Source organism: Etheostoma cragini, chromosome 13 (genome assembly GCF_013103735.1).
Source record: "Etheostoma cragini isolate CJK2018 chromosome 13, CSU_Ecrag_1.0, whole genome shotgun sequence".
Lineage (NCBI taxonomy): Eukaryota > Metazoa > Chordata > Actinopteri > Perciformes > Percidae > Etheostoma > Etheostoma cragini.
Window position 1 is genome coordinate 20,364,461 of NC_048419.1, and position 21,701 is coordinate 20,386,161.

A 21,701-nucleotide genomic window follows, 5' to 3' on the forward strand; every position below is an offset into this window, starting at 1 on the left:
TTGAACCCGGTGAAACTGTGCTCCACTGCTCTGGGCTTGCTGGGATTGTTGTGTCGTTGTTTGAGGATGGGGTTGTGTTACCTAATGGGATGCTGGGTGAACCCTCACATTATATCAAGATCCAGTTATGTTTATGGTTTAGACACAGGTAAATAGGGTCAAACTTATAACGACACTACAGTACAAAACTTCCCCAAATTGATCACTTACATTTTTTCTATGTCACGTTTTCTAAAATGTAAATATGCAAAAAAAGGTATTATCTTGTTAAACATTAGCCTAAATAAGTGCTAATTTGCAAATATTTCCAGAACCGAAATGAATGAGGTAAATGCAAACATCAGCAATGTAAACATGGTTACAATGATAATGTTCACCATGTTTAGTGTGCTAACATTTGTAAGTGTAAGTAAAATGTACCTATAAGTGTTTTACATTAAACATACAATATGATACAGATAACACATATAACATTCAAATCATAAAGTAGTGCATTTAAAGTAAAATAAAACAAAAATAAAGTACGGACAGAAAAAGTGTATATTTAACTGATTTTTAAAAGGATATGAAAAGGTTATTGGCACAACATCAAGGCTAATCATTAACCAGATTTAGTTTAGATAGGGATTGTTTCCGTTCTTTCTTTTAGTTTTTTTTTCTCACAGATTACAGCTGCTACTTTGAGAAGCTGATGTGATGCCAGGTGAGGCTTGGAGTGGGTGCAGCGAGAAAGCATCATTAGCCAGATCTATTTGTGTGTGAATCTTAGTGGAAAATAGTCCCATCATGCCAGATGTGTCTCCTGGGAGCTCTGGGGCCAGAATAGGACAGCAGCCAGTAGGGTTAGAGTTTAACAAAGCTCATTCAGCTCTGTACAGCAAACTGTACACAGTTTGGCTGCTTGTGTTATGTATTTCTAAATGGATTTTAGTAAATTAGTCTCAATGCGACACAGAGCAATACCTTTTTTTTTAACACTGTCACTACTGTTGATCAACAGTGCATGCAGCGTTGCAACATGACCTTTATCTGCATTAGAGTACACAGTTTACTTGAATTGACATGGCACATAGATAAGATGCTTTCACACTGCATTATAATAAACCAAATCAGTACCAAAATTAGACTCAGAATATGATCCGTTGCTAGTAGCCCAGGTTTTCACTTATATTTCAATTTCATCTTTGATTTATGTTCCATCATTGTTCCTCCAGCATGCTGTGATTTAGAGGTAAATTATATTTTAATTAATTAATTAATTTGATATGTCTTTCTTTAACATATCATTGTATGTTGGTCTAATAATAAATATTTATACTTCACATTTAAATAGAAAGGATTGGGGTTGTAGATTATTAACCTGCTTTGTGTGTTGTTGACATGAAAAGTGGCCACACGGTTGTTGTTTCGTTCATCTTTTCTCCCCATGCCCTTATATATGCATTATCTTAAGCGTGTTCTGTATATAGCGTACTTAGAGTTGGAAAACTTTCCGAGCGTCGGTATAAAAAAAAAGTCTCCTGATACAAATGATAGGCTTACATAAATTAATGATAAGAAATAGACAGAGAGCCAGCAGGCAGGCAGCTGGGACAAGGGTCAAACCCAGAGAGCAGCAACAGAAGCAACGGATGAGCAGCAGAAGGTTATGTATTTGTTTGTGCTGTGTGGGAGTGTGTCTATGCACTGTGTGTGTGTGTGTGTGTGTGTGTGTGTTGTGTGTGTTGCGTGTGCGTGTGTGTGCGTGTGTGGGAAAGGGAGGGCCAAGCGAGAACTGCTGATAATGCTCTCAGTGTTTCTGTCCTTCTGCATTTGTTGAAGGGATTTTAAGGACACAGATGAAACTGGTGAGATCGAATGGATGTTTTAGCCACAGAGTGTTTTAGTCCTCCTTAAACTTTGACATTAATAACTGTGGAAACATTGCATGACATTGGATTAACGGGAAAGGACAATATTGGCTGATAAGAAAGCTCATCTTGTGGTGAAGTGCCGTCAGATGTTGGAGTTCTTGAAGATTTGCTTTATGATATAGATAACAGTCTTAACCTAGTTTGTGTTGGAGCATCTGTGCGCTTCTAACAGTTTCTAATAGTGCAAGTGCCACATTTTGTAATGAACGACTGTAAAGAATAAAACACAGTCACTGATCACAGCTCTATGTCAGCTTTGTGGATTTCAACTTAAAAGCTGTGTGTTTTGGTAATCAACAAGTCATACATGAGTGGACATGTGAGCACCGGGAACACTGTTATCATGACTCCTAACAGCATGGACACCAACGAGCTGACAACCCAAAGTGACGTGAAGCCTCGGGTGATGGGTGTGACCCTGAGCATCGCCTCTTGCCTCATCACCTCCACCAACCTGCTGGTGGCAGCCGCTCTACTTAAGCTGCTCCTCAGGAAGAGAAGCCAGAGCTGGTGCTTTGTCCTCAACTTGGCGCTAGCTGATGCCCTGGTGGGTGTGGCCATCACTGGCCTGGCCACAGAAAACTTCAACTTTAACAGCGACAGCAACAATATCACTCCGAACCAGCACAACCATATCAATAACATTGCGCCCACAAACACCACGCCTCCTGCTCAAGGCAAGACCCGGTGTTTGATGCGGATGGCTTTCGTGACATCACCCTGCACAGCATCTATTATGTCCATGTTCCTGATCTCACTTGACCGCTACGCAGCCATCAAGATGCCCCTGCGGTACTCCCAGCTGTCTGGGAAGGGGACAGCAGTTGGGTCCCTGCTGGCTCTGTGGATCAGCTCCCTCACTATGGGATTCTTGCCAGGTGAGACCTTAAAATATACAACTTCTTCATAAATGTATGGTGTGTCATGGTAAAAAGAGCTGGTGTTCAGAAGAATCAAAAAGCAAAAGGCACTCTGTTGTTATTGCATCAAAGATCAAATTGTGATATAGCAAATGACCCATGCTCTCTGTTCCTCAGTCATGGTGCGGCAGCTGCAGGCGGAAGGATACGCCGGTTTCTGTGCCTTTTTCTCTGTCATTCACCAGGTGGGCATGATCGTGTTGTTCAGCGCGTGCTTCTTCCCGTTGCTTTCTGCCTTCCTTTACATCTACCTGGACATCCTGAAGATCGCTTGCAGCCATCAGAAGCAGATATGTCAAGTTAGGCAAGCTGGTTCCAGGACGGCTGACCACCATTGTCATCAACATTGCGAGGATCATCAGCAGCATCAGCATCTGAGGAGCCATTATTGGAGCCACGTCAAGGCCCTGAGGACAGTGGGGGTGCTTGTGGGCTTCTTTTTGGTCCTCTGGTGTCCCTTCTTTGTTGCATGCATAGTGCACCTTCTGTGTGAAAGCTGCAAACTCACTGCCGTGTTAGAGAATCATTTGTGGTTATTGGGACTATCCAACTCACTGATCAACCCTCTAGTGTACGCCTTTTGGCAAAGGGAGGTGCGGCTGCAATTAGCAGCCATGTTCTCCTGCTTTATAAGCAGGTTGTTGGCCGCTCGACCACCAGGTGTCACAGAAGGTTGTGACCCGCAGCCACCTGTCCTGACTCAAGCTGATGCATCTTGTAGAAATACTCTCAACCCTTTGCTGTTGCAACCTATTATCGGCAACAACAAGGCTTACGTTGTGCCACTATCTGCCACGACCAGCTTGTGAAAGATACTGGGAAACCAGAGAAACAGCGGCAACTAAACATGGCTATTATGAACGTTATTTTCAAAACTAAAAACATAAAGCATTACTTTCCAAATAAAATTTGCAACACTTATTATAATTCACACGGAAAAGTCCTTTCTCGCGCCATCTCAAATGCACAAATGGGCCTCAGGTCATTGTGACCCAATTCCTCAAGGCCTGATCCCAATCTGACAGCTAATGAAGTTTAAGTCAAAACCTTCTCTCCCGTTCTTTTACTTTTGAGTTCCGACCATCTATCAACACGTTTGAACAAATGCATATGTAGAATATTTTGCCTGTGAACACACAACAAATATGCAGCATTCAATGAAGTCTTGGTTTATTATTACTTATTTTTAGCCATGCTACTGGCTATCGCTATAGTTTAGTGACAGCAAGTAGGAGACACTTAACAGTGGCAGCACTACAGTATAATTTAAAGATTTCATAGTTCCCAGTGGAAGCAGAGGGGCCAACCGTCAGTGGCAGTAAGGGGCAGTATCACAGATTTTGACATGCGTTTCCAGATGAGTCCACAAGGGTTCAGGCCTGTCTCACTGTGAAATCAGTGCATGGGGGGGGGGGGGCTTACTGACTTTTTTAGCCCTTTATGCACACTTACTGCAAATCTGATATCCCATGTGTTTTTAAGGGAAAAATCCATGAGAAAGTGGACTGAAAAAAGAGTTCAAAGTAAAACAAAAAACAAAAAAAACTTAAGTTGAATATAAAATACATTTTTGTTTAAGAATTGCTACCAACTACCAAGAAGGAGAAATTTAAGTTCAATTCATTGCAGTGAAAGTGCCATTAGTGTTTTGTTCTCCATGGAGTGTTAAGTTCTGGCCTTTTCCTAAGTGAAAATTAAAAATTGGGATACTTTAATGATGTTTTGGACAGATTCTAGTCTCTGATTGGCTAACTTTTTGCAGGCATGTTTTTGGCTTGTCACTGCCTTCCTAAAATACACCATAGCAGGAATTCAAAATATATCTAGATCTAGATTGTAGATTAAATTGCAGAATTGACAGTTGCTAGGAACGTGTGTGGATGCGCTCTTTGATAGAAGAGAAACATTGAATTGTTACAAAACATCCAACACAAGATGAATCAATTTAAAAAAAGAGACAAAAATAAAAAGAAATGTGCAAATAATACGTAAAATGTATCTAGTATCAATATTTTAAATAAAAGTTATGCATTTAACAAGCAGCTCAGCTAAAGTGCCAGTGCCAAATCACCAAATGAGGAGTCAGCATCATTTTGGACATAATCTTAAAGATACCAAAACTATAGTTGTATTCGTGTCGGCATGGATGCCTACAAACCACAAAGAGACTCATACCGTCCACAAAGATATGAAATATGACTACAAAGATACATAAAACGACTACAAGTAGACACAAAGCAAATGCAAAGAGACAAATTAACCATAAAGAGACACACAAGGACCACAAATAGACACAACAACACAGAAAGATGTGTAACAACAACAAAGATAGATACTAAAAAAGATAATATGCAAAACAACAACAAAATTAGGGGGTGGGGGGACTTTGCATGTGCCCAGGGCCCCATTGTCTCATAATCCACCCGTGTATGTGGGCCAGCTCAATTCATGAAGTTATTTAATGTCTATTTTTACCACCAGAAAATAAACACTTTTTGAGACCTATCTTTTGGCGTTTAAATTTTGGTCCCTCTTTTGGGTCAAGTATAAATTGATTCCTACCAGATCAAAGATAACATGCAGCAAAGGTAATGAGCCAGACTCGCCATGTCATTATGCAGAAATTGTGTGCTTTGGACCCCGGACCTGCTTTATAACGTAAATGTGATTTAGTTGCTTTAAACTGATGGTTCACAGATAGGAGTCAAGCCTTGAGTTTATCCAAGCGGTCGCTAATGCACATGTAATATTTCATAGATGGGTAACTATTCAGTCATGGAAACTTCCTCGGCTGCTTAAATCTTGATAAATATTGTCTACTTTGCATGTCAGCAGCCTGTATAAACAGAGCAGTTTCACCAGATAAAGTCAGGGATTTCTAGGTTAGATAGTCAACATTTACTTTATATTGAGAGACTGCATCTTGTACATAAACCCTGTGCTGGGAAATAGACTCAATTTATTACTGCTATATTAACTTTATTTGATATTGTGCTTTTTACAAAGTCACCAAGTGCTTTACATGACAAACATTTGTAAAAATACCGTACAAGCCGGGATGATATAAAACCATGGACGATCTTCTCAAGCTCTAAATGGGAAACAACAGCTCTAAGTTTGGCAATGTTTGTTAATTTAAAAAGAAACATGTGTGGGTCAGTGATTTGGCGTGTTGATCAAAATACATGTTTTTATCAAATTTAACACCAAGATTTCTCAGTTTGGACTGTACCACTGAAGAAAGGGACCCCGAGAGCTGAGTAACCTTGGAAGCTGTGGTGTCTAGAGCAACAATAAGGACTTCAGTCTTATCTTTATTGCGCTGTTTGGAAGATGTTTGCCAGCCAATTCTTAATGGAAGTCAAACAGTCTAAAGGCTAAAAGAGACATTAAGCTGGATGTCATCTGCATTGAAGTGATAACGGATATCTTCAAATTGGCTAATTACATGTCCCTCGGAAGCATATACAGTGCAAATAAAATTAAACATCACACAGAACCCTGAGGCACTCCACAGGAAAGGGCAACAGGGTCCAAGTTAATTTTGAATCGGAGGGATTTTAACTGCTATTTGTCTGATTTAAAAGCTTTTTCCGTACAAACCGTATGTGGCTGATAGATTTAGAAGTCAGAGAGACTAAATCTATTCAGATCACAGATCATCTACAGTGTATGGTTTATTAAACTCAGCAACAGATCACATGCAGAGCATTTTGACAAATACTCTGTCATAATTGAAACAACTGGAGACTGTGTACATGTTGATATACGGGGTCTGATAACATTTTTATTAAACCAGAACCACACTACAGTGTTTCTATCACTTCCTGTTCAGCCTAAAGGCTGCTGAAATTGTCTGGAAAAGATTTTTGTCACCACCCCCGGCTGCTGCCACCTGCTCTTGTCCCCTTTACAGGCGAGGCACAGTTCATCTCGAACGAGCCTAGTATGTATGTATGTTTGTGTTTAACACTGTTTACATTGTCCTGAGAGAAAGAGTTGGTTGTGAAAGAAGAAGACTCTGCGGAGGAGGTGTGTGGTTATTGGTACAGAATAGCGATTTCTTTACCTGTGCCCCGACGACTAGCATTATAAGGTAATTAGCGGTTTGTGATTCCCATTTGATTACCTTGAAAACAAATCCCAGAGAACGGTTGAACTCGGTAGACAATATTAACCCCTAGGGTCATTTTGCACCGGATTTGTCCTTTAACAAACTGCTGACAACAATGACTATGAATCACTAAAGGAATAACACAATAAAATACTCTGCAGTACACTTGGCTTTCTTTACAGTAACATGCAAATGGATGATGATAGCATGTTTGCAAATTGATTTCAAGTAGAAAGGAATGCTCTGTAGAACTGTTATGACTGTTAATGAAACAAGAAATCTTCAACTCATCAACTCAGAACTACAAACCCAAACAATCTAGTAACTGCACTGATTAACAGCCTGAGGCATATGTTGAGTGTGTGTGTGTTTATGTGTGTGTTAGCTGCGCGGCTTCTGCATCTTCAGCGGGCTGAAGAACGGGTGCCATAGTGCCTCCTCCAGAGTGATCCGTCTATAGACGTCGTACTCCAACATGCTGCTGAGTAGGTCAAACAGCTGACTCTCCTCCTCGCTCTTCTTGCCCATGGACTGCTGAGAAACAGACAGTTACTCGGAGTTTCTGCTGCTACCTCACAGCTGCAGCTGATAGGCTGATCTATGTACCTTGAGAGGTATACAGTGTTTGCAGATGTAGTCGTCAGTAGAGCTCGTCTCGTCCCAGTTCAGACGCCCGTTGTGCACGTAATGCTGCTTTCTTCACACAATACAGCACATACACATGCCATTAGGTCATTTGGTAGTTAGTTGCAAGTAGAGAGTTACCTTCTCCCCACCAGCACTTAATTTCACGTTACACTTGCAGCCGTGGACAGCTTATTAATATACAGAAACAAACAGATAACCTGTGATGCTTTCAGTCATAAGAATGAATCACCATGGAAACTGATGGAAACAATGCTCACCCCTGCTATGTTTTGTTGTTTCCCTGCAGGCACACAATCCTCTCAATTTGTCTAAACAAACACTATGTAAAGAATTGAATATCATTGTAGCATCTTTTAAACTTTTTTTTGGACTATAAATACTGTGGACGACACCCTGCAACTTAAGAAAACACATGCAAATAATAATACTATGTTATGTCTAATACTAATAATGTATACTTTATTAATCCTGCAAGGGTAAATTACAATTTACACTCTGTTGTTATTGCACACATTACAAATAGGCCCTAGTTACACATACATGCTCAGTACCTACACATGCACTAATGGAGAGATGTCAGAGTGGGGGGGCTGTTGATGGAAAGGCTCGGTGCCTTGCTCAAGAGCACATTGGACAAACACAAACAATTGTGCTATAGTTGCCTCCTAGATGCCTCCACCTATAAGGCTGATCCAGATCACTTCCTAACTGGCCTGAGAGAACTTTGGGAGCCAGGGAGGATCTTTCTAGAGAAATCGATAGTTGGGCTAGTCTGCTCGCCCTTATACATATATGTCTGTTACCTGGTCTGTTTCAGCAGGTGGGGGGGAATTGGTCCCAGGATTTTCTCCATCATGGCCAGATGTTCCTTACTGTCATGGGTCTGAAAAAACAGACAGGCAGGGTAAAAAAACTTTGTATTTGTGTGTGTATGTGTGTGTGTGTGTGTGTGTGTGTGTGTGTGTGTGTGTGTGTGTACCTGGAAGAGTGTACGTCCCAGGTAAAACTCCATTAGGACACAGCCCAAACTCCAAACGTCACAAGACTGGTTCCAGCCCAGACCTGTGCACAAACACATCATTTGACATGCAAGTGTGTTTGTGTGTGTGTGTGTGTGTGTGTGTGTGTGTGTGTGTGTATGTACCCAGTATAACCTCTGGAGCTCGGTAATGGCGTGTTGATACCTCAGATTCATGGTCTTCATCATCAAATTTTGCGGTGCCAAAATCCACCACTTTCACATTACAACACCTCACTTTCCTCTCCTCACACTTCTGTAAAAAAATAAAAATAGCACATACACGCACGCGCACATGCATACACACACACACAAACACAGACTTCACTACTTGACAGATCTTGAAATGAGAGCATGTCATGTTTTATTTGTTTTTAGGAACTTTTACCATCACATCGTTGTACTCCAGGTCGTAGTCAGAGCAGACAAACAAGATGTTCTCTGGCTTCAGGTCTGTGTGGGTCAGTTTGTTACGATGCAGGACTGTGAAACACACAAAAACATTGAGCGTTGAGATAAACAGTTGGTGGCACTAATGCTCCAGCCATTAAACCATTGCAGAAGAAGAAGGCGCAATGAGTATAATTGAAAGTGAGCCAGACAAACCCCATGATTTGGGAAATATGATGAAAGTAAGAGATTTATGTTTTGACCAACATATTAAACATGCTGTAGGGAACTTTTGTTTCCCCCCTCTGGCAGTGAGAGTAATTACACAGATATTGTTGAAATGCTTATGACGTATGACTGCAGGTGAGCTTGCAGCATCTCCACTACCCCCCAGGAGCTCTCTCTTCATGCCCTCACGTGCAAATAAGGGCAGAGGGAAAGAAAAGGCAGAGTGATGGAGTCGTCAGATGAGGTCATTATATCTGCCCTTGGACCCTTCTCTTCTCTTCTTTCAATGCTTTTCCCAACAAGGAAAGCTACACCCATTGGGATCCATCCGTTTGTCCTCACCATTGATCCATTTCTTTTTTGATGGTAATCCTGGCTGGTTAATGTACAACGCAGGAACGGCATCACAACTCCGGTACATTGCAAAATACAGACAGCTTTCCCTGGCAGGAAAGTCGTGTACCTCGGCTTTCACTTCTCCACCTCAGCCAAACATAAAAAACTTCTTTGTGATATTTTTTGTACTTATATATATTTTTTTCCCTTAGTTCTCCACTGTGAAATGTTATCAAAGAGGCTAACACACACTCACACACTTGACTCACAGCAGACGGCTCTGAAGATCTGGAATGCCATGTGTCTTATCTGCTCCACACTGTACGGCAGGAACTTGTTCTGTCGGAGAAATTCAAAGGTGCTGAGGCCGAGCAGCTCAAACACGATGCAGATGTGACCGTTGTGCTCAAACCAGTCCAGCATCCTCACACAGGAACTGGCAGGAGAGAGTCATTGATCCATAAACATGAGGCGTAGCATTTGTGTTTGCCCATAGCTAATACAAGGACAAGATAGATAAAATCAAATTGTTTTATAGTAGAACTCCCCCCCCAGGATTCACTCTGAAGGACTGCTGCAGCTACACTCACAATCTGTTGTCATCATCCAGGATGTTGATGTCCTCCAGCACAGCGATCTCAGACCTTGCTACTTCACGGAAACACTCGGTGTTCCTCACAATCTTCACAGCCACATGGTCCTTTCTGTTGAACAACAACATCTTCAGAAATTTGACCGAGCGGGTTGACACTTCAGCGTGAGAAATCGGGGGGTGGGGTGTGCGCGTGTGAAACCAGTCAAATGCGTGTGTCTCACGGCCAATGCGTGAGAGTTGGCAGCCCTGTAGCCTATATTGTATGAGGATATGTTGCATCATGGTGAATGGAGACCAAAAAAAATTCTAAAATACAGATTTGAATCAGAGAAACTCATCACCAGACGTATTACCATCCTTTAGGTGGAAGGTCAAGGTTCACTCAGCGTGCAGGCTTACTTGTCTCTATCGATACACTCCACAACCTTTCCAAAGGCTCCTACTCCCAGTGTGGACACCACCTCATCTGGGAAGGACAGACAGACATTTAATTGGTTTAACAGTCTCAGCAAGAATGCCTTAAAAGGAAAATGTAAATGAAAAAAAATTTGAATGTTTCACACATCAAAAAAAGGATTATGTGAAGGAGGCCAAAAATATAATATCCTTATTTTGAAGGAGCACTGGATTGTAGGATTTAGGGGGATCTATTGGCCACAATGGAATATAATTCCATTGGAATAAAAATTCAGATGTATAATTTAAGTGTATAATCACCTTAAAGGCACTGACCTTGAATGGCTATGGTTAGATGGCTGAGGTCTAGGGCTATCATTTACACACCACCCTTCCACAGAACCCACCATATTTCTACAGTGGCCCAGAACGGCCAAACCACACACTGGCTCTAGAGAGGGTTTTCACGTTTTTACATGAAGTCACTGTAGGTTCTAATACACGCTTGGACAGGGAGGGGTGAGGTAATTTGTATTACATAAGGCAGCACAGTGGCCCAATGGTTAGCACTGTGGCTTCCGTAGCAACCCAGGGGACTAGAAAGCCAGATTCACAATGACAATAGGAGACTATGAGACAATTAGCTTTAACATAAAGTGTCCTTTAATAACTCATATCAGGAAAGGGTAGTGGGACAAACTTTAACTTAGAATACTTCCTGTTCGGGGTCTGTCAGCTTTCATGCGGTGTTGTCCTGTGCTAGTTTAGAGCAGAGAGAGAGGTCAGTTCTTTTTTCCCGGCCTATCTCCTTAGTGCAAAAAAAAATCCAGCAGTGTTGCCTCTCTGGTCCTTTGTTCCTCACTCTCCCCATGTGGCTTTGGGCTGGCTTTCTTAATGCTTTCCCCTGATCACCTGATGGGCTGCATGTGTGACCAGTGCCATGTGCCAAGTGGCTGCAGCCCCCCCCCCCCGATCCCATGCGATCCGCAACCACACCATTAGATGCCACTAAATCCTACACACTGCTCCTTTAGAAATGGAAATATTTCAAAACATCAAAGCTATGACAAGGACAAGACAAAGGCTGGTGTCGAGTACATCTTTCTTTCATCACAAGGCCGATGTGATAGTCCAGGTGTCCCTCTCCGTTGTCCTCGCCGCTCTTTCCTATGACACTCTTCTTCACTCCATCATCAGCAGTGACAGCCTTGACACCAGGAAAAGCACATTCAAGCTGGAGCGAGTTGTCATCAGGCTGAGTTTAGTGTTGACACATGTCACAAACGAAAGACGAATTGGTGGGGTGTGCATGGTGACCCACAGGTTGAGAAGACACATGGACAAGACAGTGCAAAAGAAAGCCAGGGTGACAATTTGAAACATGTTAGTGTCCAGTGGGTGTCAGGCTGAACTTAAATCACACTAAGTGGAACAAGGAAAGCAGGCATAGTTCACTTCTGACCTCAGATAAAACCATGTCAAGTGTCAAGAACCCCCCAAAGATAAGTTGACAGTTGAAATCATATAAGAAATAGTAGAGTCTGCCTTGGGTTTTATGATAATTAATTTGTCCCTCTAGAGAAAGCAGCTCACAATATCTAGCAAACAGTTGAACAAAATAATTTTGTCCCGTATTTTTGGAAACTCTAGTTGGATAGCTGATGTGTATTTCTGAAGTCCAAACAACACTTATTTACCAATGTTTCGAATGTTATCAATGAAATATTTCCATTCAAAAACAAAATATCAAAATGAGAGGAGGATAAACACCAAAAAGAGAGTCGTACCGAGTTACCAGTTTCTAAGGAGGTGCCGGGTGTCCTCTGGTTGAAACGTGTAGTTTTTCTTTCAGCATGAACGTCTGTTTTGGGGTCATCACCATCTACCACCAAAAAGAAAGACAGAGAGAGGATTTACTGCTGCCTGAGTACATTTTATGGATATCAATTATTACCGTAACTTATTTGTTGAGATTGTTTGTAAAAATCAATTAATCTTTTGCTAACGAAGAGGTAAACAGCAGAGCTTATGTTCAATGTTGTTATTCTCTTGCAGTGTGACTGAACGTGCAGGATTTTCCAACACGGCATGTATGGGTTGAGTATGAGCAGTTAATGCACAGAAAAAGTGAACTGTTTATGATGTTTTACTGTTTTCTTCTCATTCACATACTACTTGTTGAAGAGTCCTTGAGTAAGACGCTCTCACATAGCCTACTGAGTCATGGTGAGTTAAATTACCAAATAAATAAGAAAGAAAATAAGTTTACCACTCCAAGTCCCGTGTATGTTGTCCTTCTTGCCCATAGTACTGCTCTACACACTGTGCTCTGAGACCCAATGCTCCCCCTGCTCCAGCCTCTGGATGTCTGGTGAATATTGAACATATAAGAAGAAGAAACACACAGGCAGACAATGCTTACGGTTGGTAAGTATCAAAGTCGCAGGATGCATAAAACATAGACAAACAACTTCACGATTGTATAGATTCTTACAACTAGTGGTTGTAATGACAAAGTTCCCCTCAGCATGCTTACGGTGGGATTTTTTCTCTGGGCACCAAAATGGCGCAAAAACCATCACATGACCAAGATACTGGATTAAATTGGACCGACAGACTCAGTGAGTCTTTATTGTTAGTTAAGAAGACAAAAAAATGCATTCCTTGAATAACAAAACTCAATTGACGTCATTCTGTTCCATACGCTTACAAGGAAAGTGCTTCAAATATTTAATGAGAGCATTATAACTTACAAGATCTGTTGATGCACCTGAATGTATCCTACAGGTTGCAAACTCTTCAGTCTTCCTCTGGTAGTTTTCTGTTCTCTGCTGTTCTGCCACACTTTGTAAAGGGGAAACGTTTCCATGTAAACGAAATCGCAATTCAATTCAATTTAAATGTCTCATATGGCTGCAGAGAAAGGTTTGGGAACACTGCTCTTCCTCTGTCCTCTATCTGGTAATCAAACCCTCTCTTCTCCACAGCCCTGGATCTACAAAGACAAAGAATTCTCTGTTTCCTTCAACCCGTGATTCCAAAGCCATAGGCTACATATTGCCACATCCTCCAACCCAGAAACCTATTGGTGTCTCTATCCCTTTGCTCTATCGCTATCTTTCCGTGGCCTTCAGGAAAAAGCTTAGTTACAACCCCCCCAGCCAGCAGGTCAAGTTCCAGAGGGGCTAGGAGATAACATGAAACTATAATAGTCCCTGTGGGGAAACTAGGTTTTAGCAGTCATTGGATATGGCAAACTTATATAGAATAGAAACAAGAACACAATGTAGAGTTCTATATCCACAGGACACAGAAATACATGAACAAAGCAACGATGACAGGACATTCATATGATTTGATTTAAAGTTAGCTATCATAGAAATATGCAACTTCTGAAGACTCATTATTTTAAGAACAGTTCTCAAATATGTAGTTTCATCAGTTTTTGTTTTTATTCAGCTGGACACGTCACACAACAGTCATGGCTTGGAGATGTGTTTTTCATAGTTTTAAGACAATAATGGACTCTGGCAACAGATTCATGAGCCACGTCAAGCTTTGGAACCACAGGCAATCAAATCAGTGTTGCTTTTAGTCTGAAGAAAAATATAGCATGTAGCATATATCTCATGAACTCTGTCTTTTAATTAAAGTAAATCAGGTTTTCAACTGGAGATTGACATCTTGACAACTTGTCTACAAGCTTACAGTTTGCTTCTAGTAAATCGACATGCCATGAAAACCTTTCTCTCTGCCCCACCCTGTCACCTCTTCCACAAATAGCATACATGCCACTCACAGTGGGGGTTTCCCAGTATCTCTTACCCTCCACATTGTTTCTTATATTCATCTTTTCATCACCTCTTCCACTCCTACAGTGTATCTAACTTTTTTGTTACCTTTGGAACAGTGAAAGGTCAGTGTCAGATTTATTTATTTTCCTAGAAGGGCAAAGTAAGGAATTAGCAAGCATTTTCCTTTCAAATGAATAAATTGATGAATTGATGTTTTTTTAAAAATATGACCTGTTTTTACTGTGCTGTTTTGGAAATATTTAGATAATTTGGTTGACTGGCCTATAATGCAGAGGGGCTTTGCTTTTTATAGCTAACGATGTGAAGGAGTGTTAAACCGTGCGTCACGGCTCAGCTGTATCTGATTGACTGTAAATCTGGGCTGAGGGGGACTCATTCCTGCTGACAACATGCAGGACTGTTGTCACTCACTTAAGATCATCTAACACTCGCTACTCATTGGCCACTGACAGGATTGGAGAAGTGCATACAGCTTGCAAAATGAATGAGAGCAATACAAGCTACCAATAGACTTAAATGTGTCTAGAACTAATTCACAGAAATGTTTTAAATTTTAGACTGTCTGGCACATGAAGGTCAGCCTTCTCTGCAAATGGTTTGTCTGATATTCTTCAGGAATCAATGCTTACCTGTGATGTTTTGGTTTTATAGAGTGGAAAATAGGGAAGAGGCTTATCACCCTTATTACTGGCAGGGGAAACTTTTCACTTATCCAGTCAAATATTTTAACATCTACAAGATACATTGGTTTTGTACAGTTATCCATGGTTCCCAAATTATTTATTTAAATTACTTCTAGGGATCCCATGACTTCTTTTTTCCAGCACTACCATAGGATTCACATTTGGTTTTGAGTGATACGTCTTGACAAGTATTGCCCGTATGGGATTGCCATGAAATGTGGTTCACACATTTCTGTTCCCCCGAGGATGAATTGTGGTCGCACTTTTTTTGAATTGGGATAACTTTGGTGATCCCTTAACTTTTTAAATAGCTCCATCATCAGGTCAGAATTATAGCAAAGTATAGTTCCAAATTGTCCAACACTTTCATTTATGACCAAATAACTGCAAAACTGATGACATTCCTATCAGCCTCAGCTGCTGTTAGTGCTAATTAGTAAATGTTATCACACTAAACTAATGTGGAAACAAGTTTTAAACCTTCTAGGTTTCTTGTTAAGCACTGCTTACAAAGTCTCTAGCACCCCTTCAGAGACACTTAAGCCCCCATTCACACACTGGAACCCTGAAATGACTAGACTTTACAGAGAGAATGCACATTTTTGAATTAGTTGAACTGGGCTTTACCCTGCCAGCTCAGCTGGTACAAAGTCTGTGTAATTCAAACAAGTGTGCTGATGACGTTTGTATTGATCATTTCTACTATTTCTTTCTACACTGATGACCATGAATTCTGCGATTGCAATGAAGCCAGAGCCATAAAATCAGCACTTTTATCTATTCTGAACATTTTGTTTTTGCAATCGTAACAGTTCTGCAACATGGCTGCCACATTTTTAACTGACTGGTTTGCTTTTATCCAAAAGGTTCCACAAAACAAAACATCACATTGTACCTCTCCGATTTTGGTGTGTCTCCAACTGGTTGATCCATGATCAACTTCTCTCCTGATGTTTCACAGCGTTGTAATCTTTCCTTTTAGCTCCATTTTATTTGACCTTTCCATTCCATGTCTATGCATCAAGATGTTTTGAGACATGGTTTTCTTGATCTGCAGTATATAAAGTGTGCTGCTAGAACTCTTACCCACACTCTTTTTCTTTCATAATTGTTTTCTGTGTTACTGTCTTTTTTTATTGTTTCCCACCACAAAAACATGAACTCTGGTTTTAACAAATAACTAAAGCTCATAATTCTACTAAGCACAGTTTTTTTTGCTCTGGATCAAAGTGTAGGAAAACGTACTGACAGTCTGAAATCACTCTCCTTGGGCCCTTCTGATTCTTAAAGCTTTGGCGCTACTTTGAATGGGATGTGATCAATTTCAATCCAGATGGTTGAGATGGGTGACTGATGCCTTTACTTAAAGGGGATTATGCAGCCCTATCAGTTTTAAAAACAGTTCATTTGATATGGCTTAAAATACACTTAGATGAAACCTAACAACAGTCTACATAGCTCTAACAATGAGCACTATGCCTAACCACACATGTGTGCTGCACTAGTTAATGGAGCATGCCAGTGATACTGACACACAGAAACTGATTTGGTCTTATTACCAGCCAAGTGAAATCAGGTTTAACATAATTCTTTATAGCTAAACGTTTTGAATATTGGCACGAAAATCAATTACTGCCAACTTCAGGTCAACTCCTAGTGGATGCAACGTCGGGTTCTTGCTCTGGACATGCATTGCTGTGTTTAGTTAAAGTGGTTTCTTTTTTGCTTACCTGACTTTGCAATTGAAACTGTGATGTCCTCTGCTACTGGCTCGCTGCTGTTTGGTCTCCTGTTAGTCTGTTTAAGAAACCTTTCCTTCTCTTCTTCATCTTCTTTATACCACTCTGCAAACGTTTGTTGCCACACTGCATAGCTGCCAAACAAGGAGAGAGAGAAATGGCGTCCGTGCAATAAAACATCTTGTCCCACAGAAAACCAAGACGTGAACATTCCTGCGCACTTCTAGGTTGTAAAATCCTCCGCCAGCTGCAGTGAAAAGGGACACGGGGAGCTGCTCTAGCCTCGACCCCTGGCCTGACCCACCAGGGGCTCTTCTTTCCAGGGGAAAACATAGTGTACTCTGTGTGATCAGACACTGTTGATGCAAAATGATGAGGGAGATTGTGTGATGGAAGAACATAGTTTTTAAGGGAAGTTAAACGTACATCACGTGGGTGCAAGGTTATTACAAAAACAGTGTCAATGAAAAAAAGGTTGTACACCTGCACACTCCAAGCCAAAAAAACATATGTGAACACAGTGTCATCACAGTTCATGACAGACCCAGGTATAAAACTGTGGGTCCTACACTGTTGTATGTTGTTTTGTTTCCATGTCATTTAAATGTTGTTTTCACTCTTCAATGTGGTATAACTTGTTCTATATTATCGGGTTAGGTTACCTTGCGTTAGCATAGACGCCTGGACAATAGAAGTGTTGCATGGGTTCCATAATAACGCCTGACAGAGACTAGTAGCTCACCTGATACAGCTCAGTTGAGGAGCACGTCATTAATGTTTTGAGAAAAGTAATACACTTTATTAAATGTTTAGGCATTGTTCAGCCTGCCATTCCAAATCCGTTTTTTGTGAATATCCAGATTGTATCCAATTGATTTTACAAAGTCTGGACAGCAAGTAACAAGAATTGCATTTTCAAACCACATTTGGAGGTGGTTTGAAATGTAATTCCAAACGGACTTCTACAGATGCGTCTCAGTCCAGGCACTCTGGTTGCTTAAATGAGATTTCAAAGTGTCTTGCGTCACTGACAGCCCTAGCAAGGCTTGTTGCATGATGACCTATCCTAACCGTAGCCATTCGAGGACAATGCCCATAACCTCTTACTACCTCACAAGACTTTAACAAACCTATGGTTACCATCTAGACAGGACCCGGAATCCAATAGGCTAGCAACCACAATTGCTGAGTTTGTTTTTTTGGATTTCTGCACTGCGACTTGACAAAAGATGGACCTGCCTTTCTCATGTTTCTGTGTTAGAAAAACTGTGTCACCAGTGTAGCTATACATACTTACTAACGACTATCTTGTTACCACAACAACCCATGCAGGTTATTGGTGTCGGGACACACAAATCCGATCTGATCCCTTGCACAGAACAGTTTGGAAAGTCTGTCTTAAAGATCTGATTTGATAAACACATTTGTTTAAACGTAGCCTTAATGACAGTCTTTTTTTTTCTTGCTTACCTCGGGTCAGAAAGGAAAAGTTATAACTAGCTTCACTGTGCTGAAGTAAAGTCAGAGAGCAACCAAAGGAAGCAAAGATCAGCCTGTGGCTACCCTTTAAAATGCAGTGGATTTCCAGTTAAAGGTCATGTTTTCACAATAAAACATCTTTAGTTTTACAACTTTGACAGGGCTTAATCTGACCACAAAACTATAATTAACATAAAGACCATGGCTTAGAGCGTGGCAGACTGGCAGGACGTTAGACGCCTCACAGATCCTCAGAACATAATATTTTGTGTTGTTTTCCATCAGCTGACAAAGTTCCTGCAGTGACATCATTGGTGTGTGTGGCCGGAAGTGCAGAACATTTTTGGTAATGACGGACTGACTGCAACAGTAACTGATAACATACCACTTGACTGCATAGAAGAAAAACAACAACAATGTGCATTTAACACATTGTGTATTTTGAACATTTCGATAAGTCATAGGTTAAATAGTTAACTTTACATATTACAGTTTTTCTCAATCGCTTTGGCACAATGATTGAATGACTATTACTGTAAACCCAGCTGTGTTAACTTGAACTGTCAAGTTTTACTCACTGGTACAATCAGATTTTGTTTCTCAGTACGTATTGGAATACGTAGTGTTCCACATAACTTTCCTATGTTGTCTAACTATCAAATATAAGGCCACCATTCAACTCGAAAAAAGTCCTAAAACCATTCCAATGACTCCAAAGCTTTTTAGCAGTTAAGGTAAATTAGGCTAAAAAAACTGCATAGTGCCCTTTTAAACATGTTTGGCTTTGAAAGAAATATGTACTGGTATTTATGTTATTGACAAGCAGGTATGTGTCATGGCCTACATAACTTTTATCAATTATATAAACAGTCTCTTTAACGGCCAGGTGTTTGAATGCAGCTTGCGTGGACTTTAAACATGACAGATGGAATATTTACTGTGGCTTTGAACCACCGACACAGGCTTATATTTCTGTCCTGAACCTAAAAAAATAAAAATATCCCCACCCTTCACTAGCATAGTTCAAATTATGGGACTAGAAGCTGACCCATTCGCAAGCACAAGTGCTCTTCTCTTCTGAAAAATGTTTTTAATAAACATTTTTAATATTTTGTTTCATTCAAATTTGGCTTCTTCTCGGTACACAGGTCTCAAAAATGATGTCTCAAACTCAGTGTAACTTCCTGATCAAACGATTTATATACAGTATATAAGATTTAAACTGTAGCTATTGTGTGTGATCATTGCTGTTGGACTGTTTTTCTCTGGAAGATGCACATAGTGAGGTCAATTTGTCTCAACAGTGACAGAGACTGATTGCTCCTGGTTAGCAATATTTCCATGCATGTGATTCATTACAGACATGCAGTCAAAGCGAAGAGCAGGGAGAGTGACAAATTTAATTTAGTGAAAGAGCACACGCACACAGGCACACACCAGCACTTTGTAATGAAGAGTGTGTCGTCCAATGCCAGGTCTATTGACAGAGAGATGTGAAAGCTCTCAGCTGAGATTAGAATTCACAATCAGACGCACCAACAGATGGACAAACTATGCACACAAAAGACTTACTTCTCTCAAATATTGTTCACAAATGTGTCTAAATCTGTGTTAGTGAGCACTTCTTCTTTGCTGAGATAATCCATCCACCTCACAGGTGTGGCATCTCAAGATGCGGATCAGACCGCATGATTATTGCACAGGTGTGCTTCGATGCCACAATAAAAGGCCACTCTAAAATGGGCAGTTTTACTGTACTGGGGGGTGGGGAGGGGGGTCCGGTTTCCGGGTTGCACAATTCATCAACCATCCCATTCAACCATCCCATTCTTCTTTTCCTAGACCCAACTCCTCCGCTGTATACGGCCGTCCCGTTCTTCTTTTCCTTCTTTATTCTGCGATTCCTTGAAACTGAAACAGATTTTATGTTATGGTGCCATGTTCATTTCACAAAATTCTGCGAAATCAGGTTGGTTTTATGTTATAGCTTAGTTAGATTAGAATGTGATTTATGAATTATTATAGATTGAAAAATTTAAATATTATAGGTTGAACTATGAAGCCTTTTGTAAAATTAAACAAACATCACTGGTGCTCTCGTGGGTGAATTAGAGCAAAACCTGAAACCAGAAGAGTGGAGTCTGTTGGCTGAATTATGGCCTTGGTTTTGGAATATCATGTGCAGTGACAACATGTGGCTGTAATGTTCACATTGCTGCACATGGCTGCGCTTATGATAATGTATTTGATATGTCTTGTGTGTATTTAAAGGGATGGTTCACCACAAAAATACATATTTTCCCTCAAAACAGTTCTTACATGAAACTGCTTACAACCAGGTCTGTAGATTATCTTGAGTAACTGGGTCAAGATTTCTTGAAAGAGACATTGCTGTTTTTTAGCACCACAATCCGAGTGCTTTCTACATAGTTTCATATATTGGAGAGGAGGCAGACATCTCTATGGCTCCAACACTGGGCAACCCACTGAAACAATCTGGACTGATAAATAGGACTACAGGAACAATTTTGGGGTGAACGGTGCCTAAATAAAGTTGTTATAGAACTGTCTTTCACATTTGATTGCTTGTATTGATTCTAACAAAGCTTTAGCAATATACTATATACTGAACTGTACTTTAGGCCAATTAATTCATTGAATTGGACTGTATTTAGAGAGAGAGAAAGAGAGAGAGAGAGAGAGAGAGAGAGAGAGAGAGAGTCTCATACTTTAATGGAGTTCAAAAGTTGAATGGGCCGACAAGCCTTTCTCGCTTTTATGTCCACTTGAATCATGGTGACAGTGTGTGTGTGTGCGTGCGAGCTGCAGCATACTTGAGCAGCAGCAGAATTTGAGCCAGATCATCTCTCTCTTTCTTTCTCTCTCTCTCTCTCTCTCAGCTGTGATTACTTTGGTAAAACAGCGCTGCGTCGCAGAGAACCAATTTTCCTAATGCACCCTTCACACACACACACAGCATGGTTATTGATGAGGTAAATGGGGAGGGGGGCAACAAGGGGGCACACAGACTGCTGGGAAATGGGGAGAGAGAGAGAGAAAGAAAGAGAGAGAGAGAGAGAGATAGAGAGAGGGTATGGATAGTTGCAACAAGACCGAAGGACGAGTTGGACGGGGACAAAGAGAGGGACACCAGAAGAGACAGATAGAAGGGAAAAGGTGACGGAGCGAGGGAAGCGAAGAACAACGACTGGGACATTCAGATGCGTGGACTGTGTTCTGGAAATGGAGCAGGGCTAATACAGCAAAAGACAGAGAGGGAGACAAGGAAGGAGGGAGGATGCAGGAGGGAACTAAGACCGTCTCCATGCTGATGGACGATGGAGTAGTTTGGCTTCATGGCCGGAAGAGACGAGGATAAAGAGATCAAAATGTTTTGATGGTTTAACTTTTTGTGTACCTGTGTACC

The 21,701-nt window shown here is 40.9% G+C and overlaps 2 protein-coding genes across 6 annotated transcripts; one reads left to right on the forward strand and one right to left on the reverse strand.

Moving 5' to 3' along the window:
* On the forward strand, positions 1-4,224 carry LOC117956125 (glucose-dependent insulinotropic receptor). The gene is made up of 3 exons (XM_034891032.1): positions 1-148; positions 666-2,791; positions 2,951-4,224. The coding sequence occupies exons 2-3, from the start codon at positions 2,221-2,223 to the stop codon at positions 3,640-3,642; spliced, it is 1,263 nt and encodes a 420-aa protein (XP_034746923.1). The 5' UTR covers positions 1-148; positions 666-2,220; the 3' UTR covers positions 3,643-4,224.
* Positions 4,225-6,434: 2,210 nt separating this feature from the next.
* Positions 6,435-17,133, reverse strand: LOC117955910 (dual specificity protein kinase CLK4-like). 5 transcript variants are annotated; one of them, XM_034890685.1, is made up of 13 exons: positions 16,787-16,932; positions 12,828-12,936; positions 12,346-12,440; positions 11,657-11,813; positions 10,562-10,628; positions 10,158-10,271; positions 9,837-10,003; positions 9,002-9,096; positions 8,740-8,869; positions 8,575-8,657; positions 8,399-8,478; positions 7,554-7,644; positions 6,435-7,481 (listed from the first exon to the last, which is right to left on the reverse strand). In XM_034890685.1, the coding sequence occupies exons 2-13, from the start codon at positions 12,862-12,864 to the stop codon at positions 7,329-7,331; spliced, it is 1,269 nt and encodes a 422-aa protein (XP_034746576.1). In that variant the 5' UTR covers positions 12,865-12,936; positions 16,787-16,932; the 3' UTR covers positions 6,435-7,328. The 5 variants fall into 5 exon arrangements, with proteins under 5 accessions (XP_034746576.1, XP_034746575.1, XP_034746574.1 ...); XM_034890684.1 differs by lacking the exon at positions 12,828-12,936 and having other exon boundaries at positions 6,435-7,478; positions 16,787-17,133; XM_034890683.1 differs by lacking the exon at positions 12,828-12,936 and having other exon boundaries at positions 16,787-17,133.
* Positions 17,134-21,701: the final 4,568 nt, after the last annotated feature.

Bases quoted from the DNA above. Each gene is read 5' to 3' on its own strand.
- LOC117956125 (XM_034891032.1), top strand. From the start codon at position 2,221: ATGAGTGGACATGTGAGCACCGGGAACACTGTTATCATGACTCCTAAC. The intron at 2,792-2,950 runs GTGAGACCTTAA...TCTGTTCCTCAG, and splicing joins CACTATGGGATTCTTGCCAG to TCATGGTGCGGCAGCTGCAG.
- LOC117955910 (XM_034890683.1), bottom strand. From the start codon at position 17,006: ATGTTCACGTCTTGGTTTTCTGTGGGACAAGATGTTTTATTGCACGGA. The intron at 9,097-9,836 runs GTGAGTCAAGTG...TGTGTTTCACAG, and splicing joins GATCTTCAGAGCCGTCTGCT to TCCTGCATCGTAACAAACTG. The intron at 8,479-8,574 runs GTACACACACAC...CTGTTTTTTCAG, and splicing joins TGGGACGTACACTCTTCCAG to ACCCATGACAGTAAGGAACA.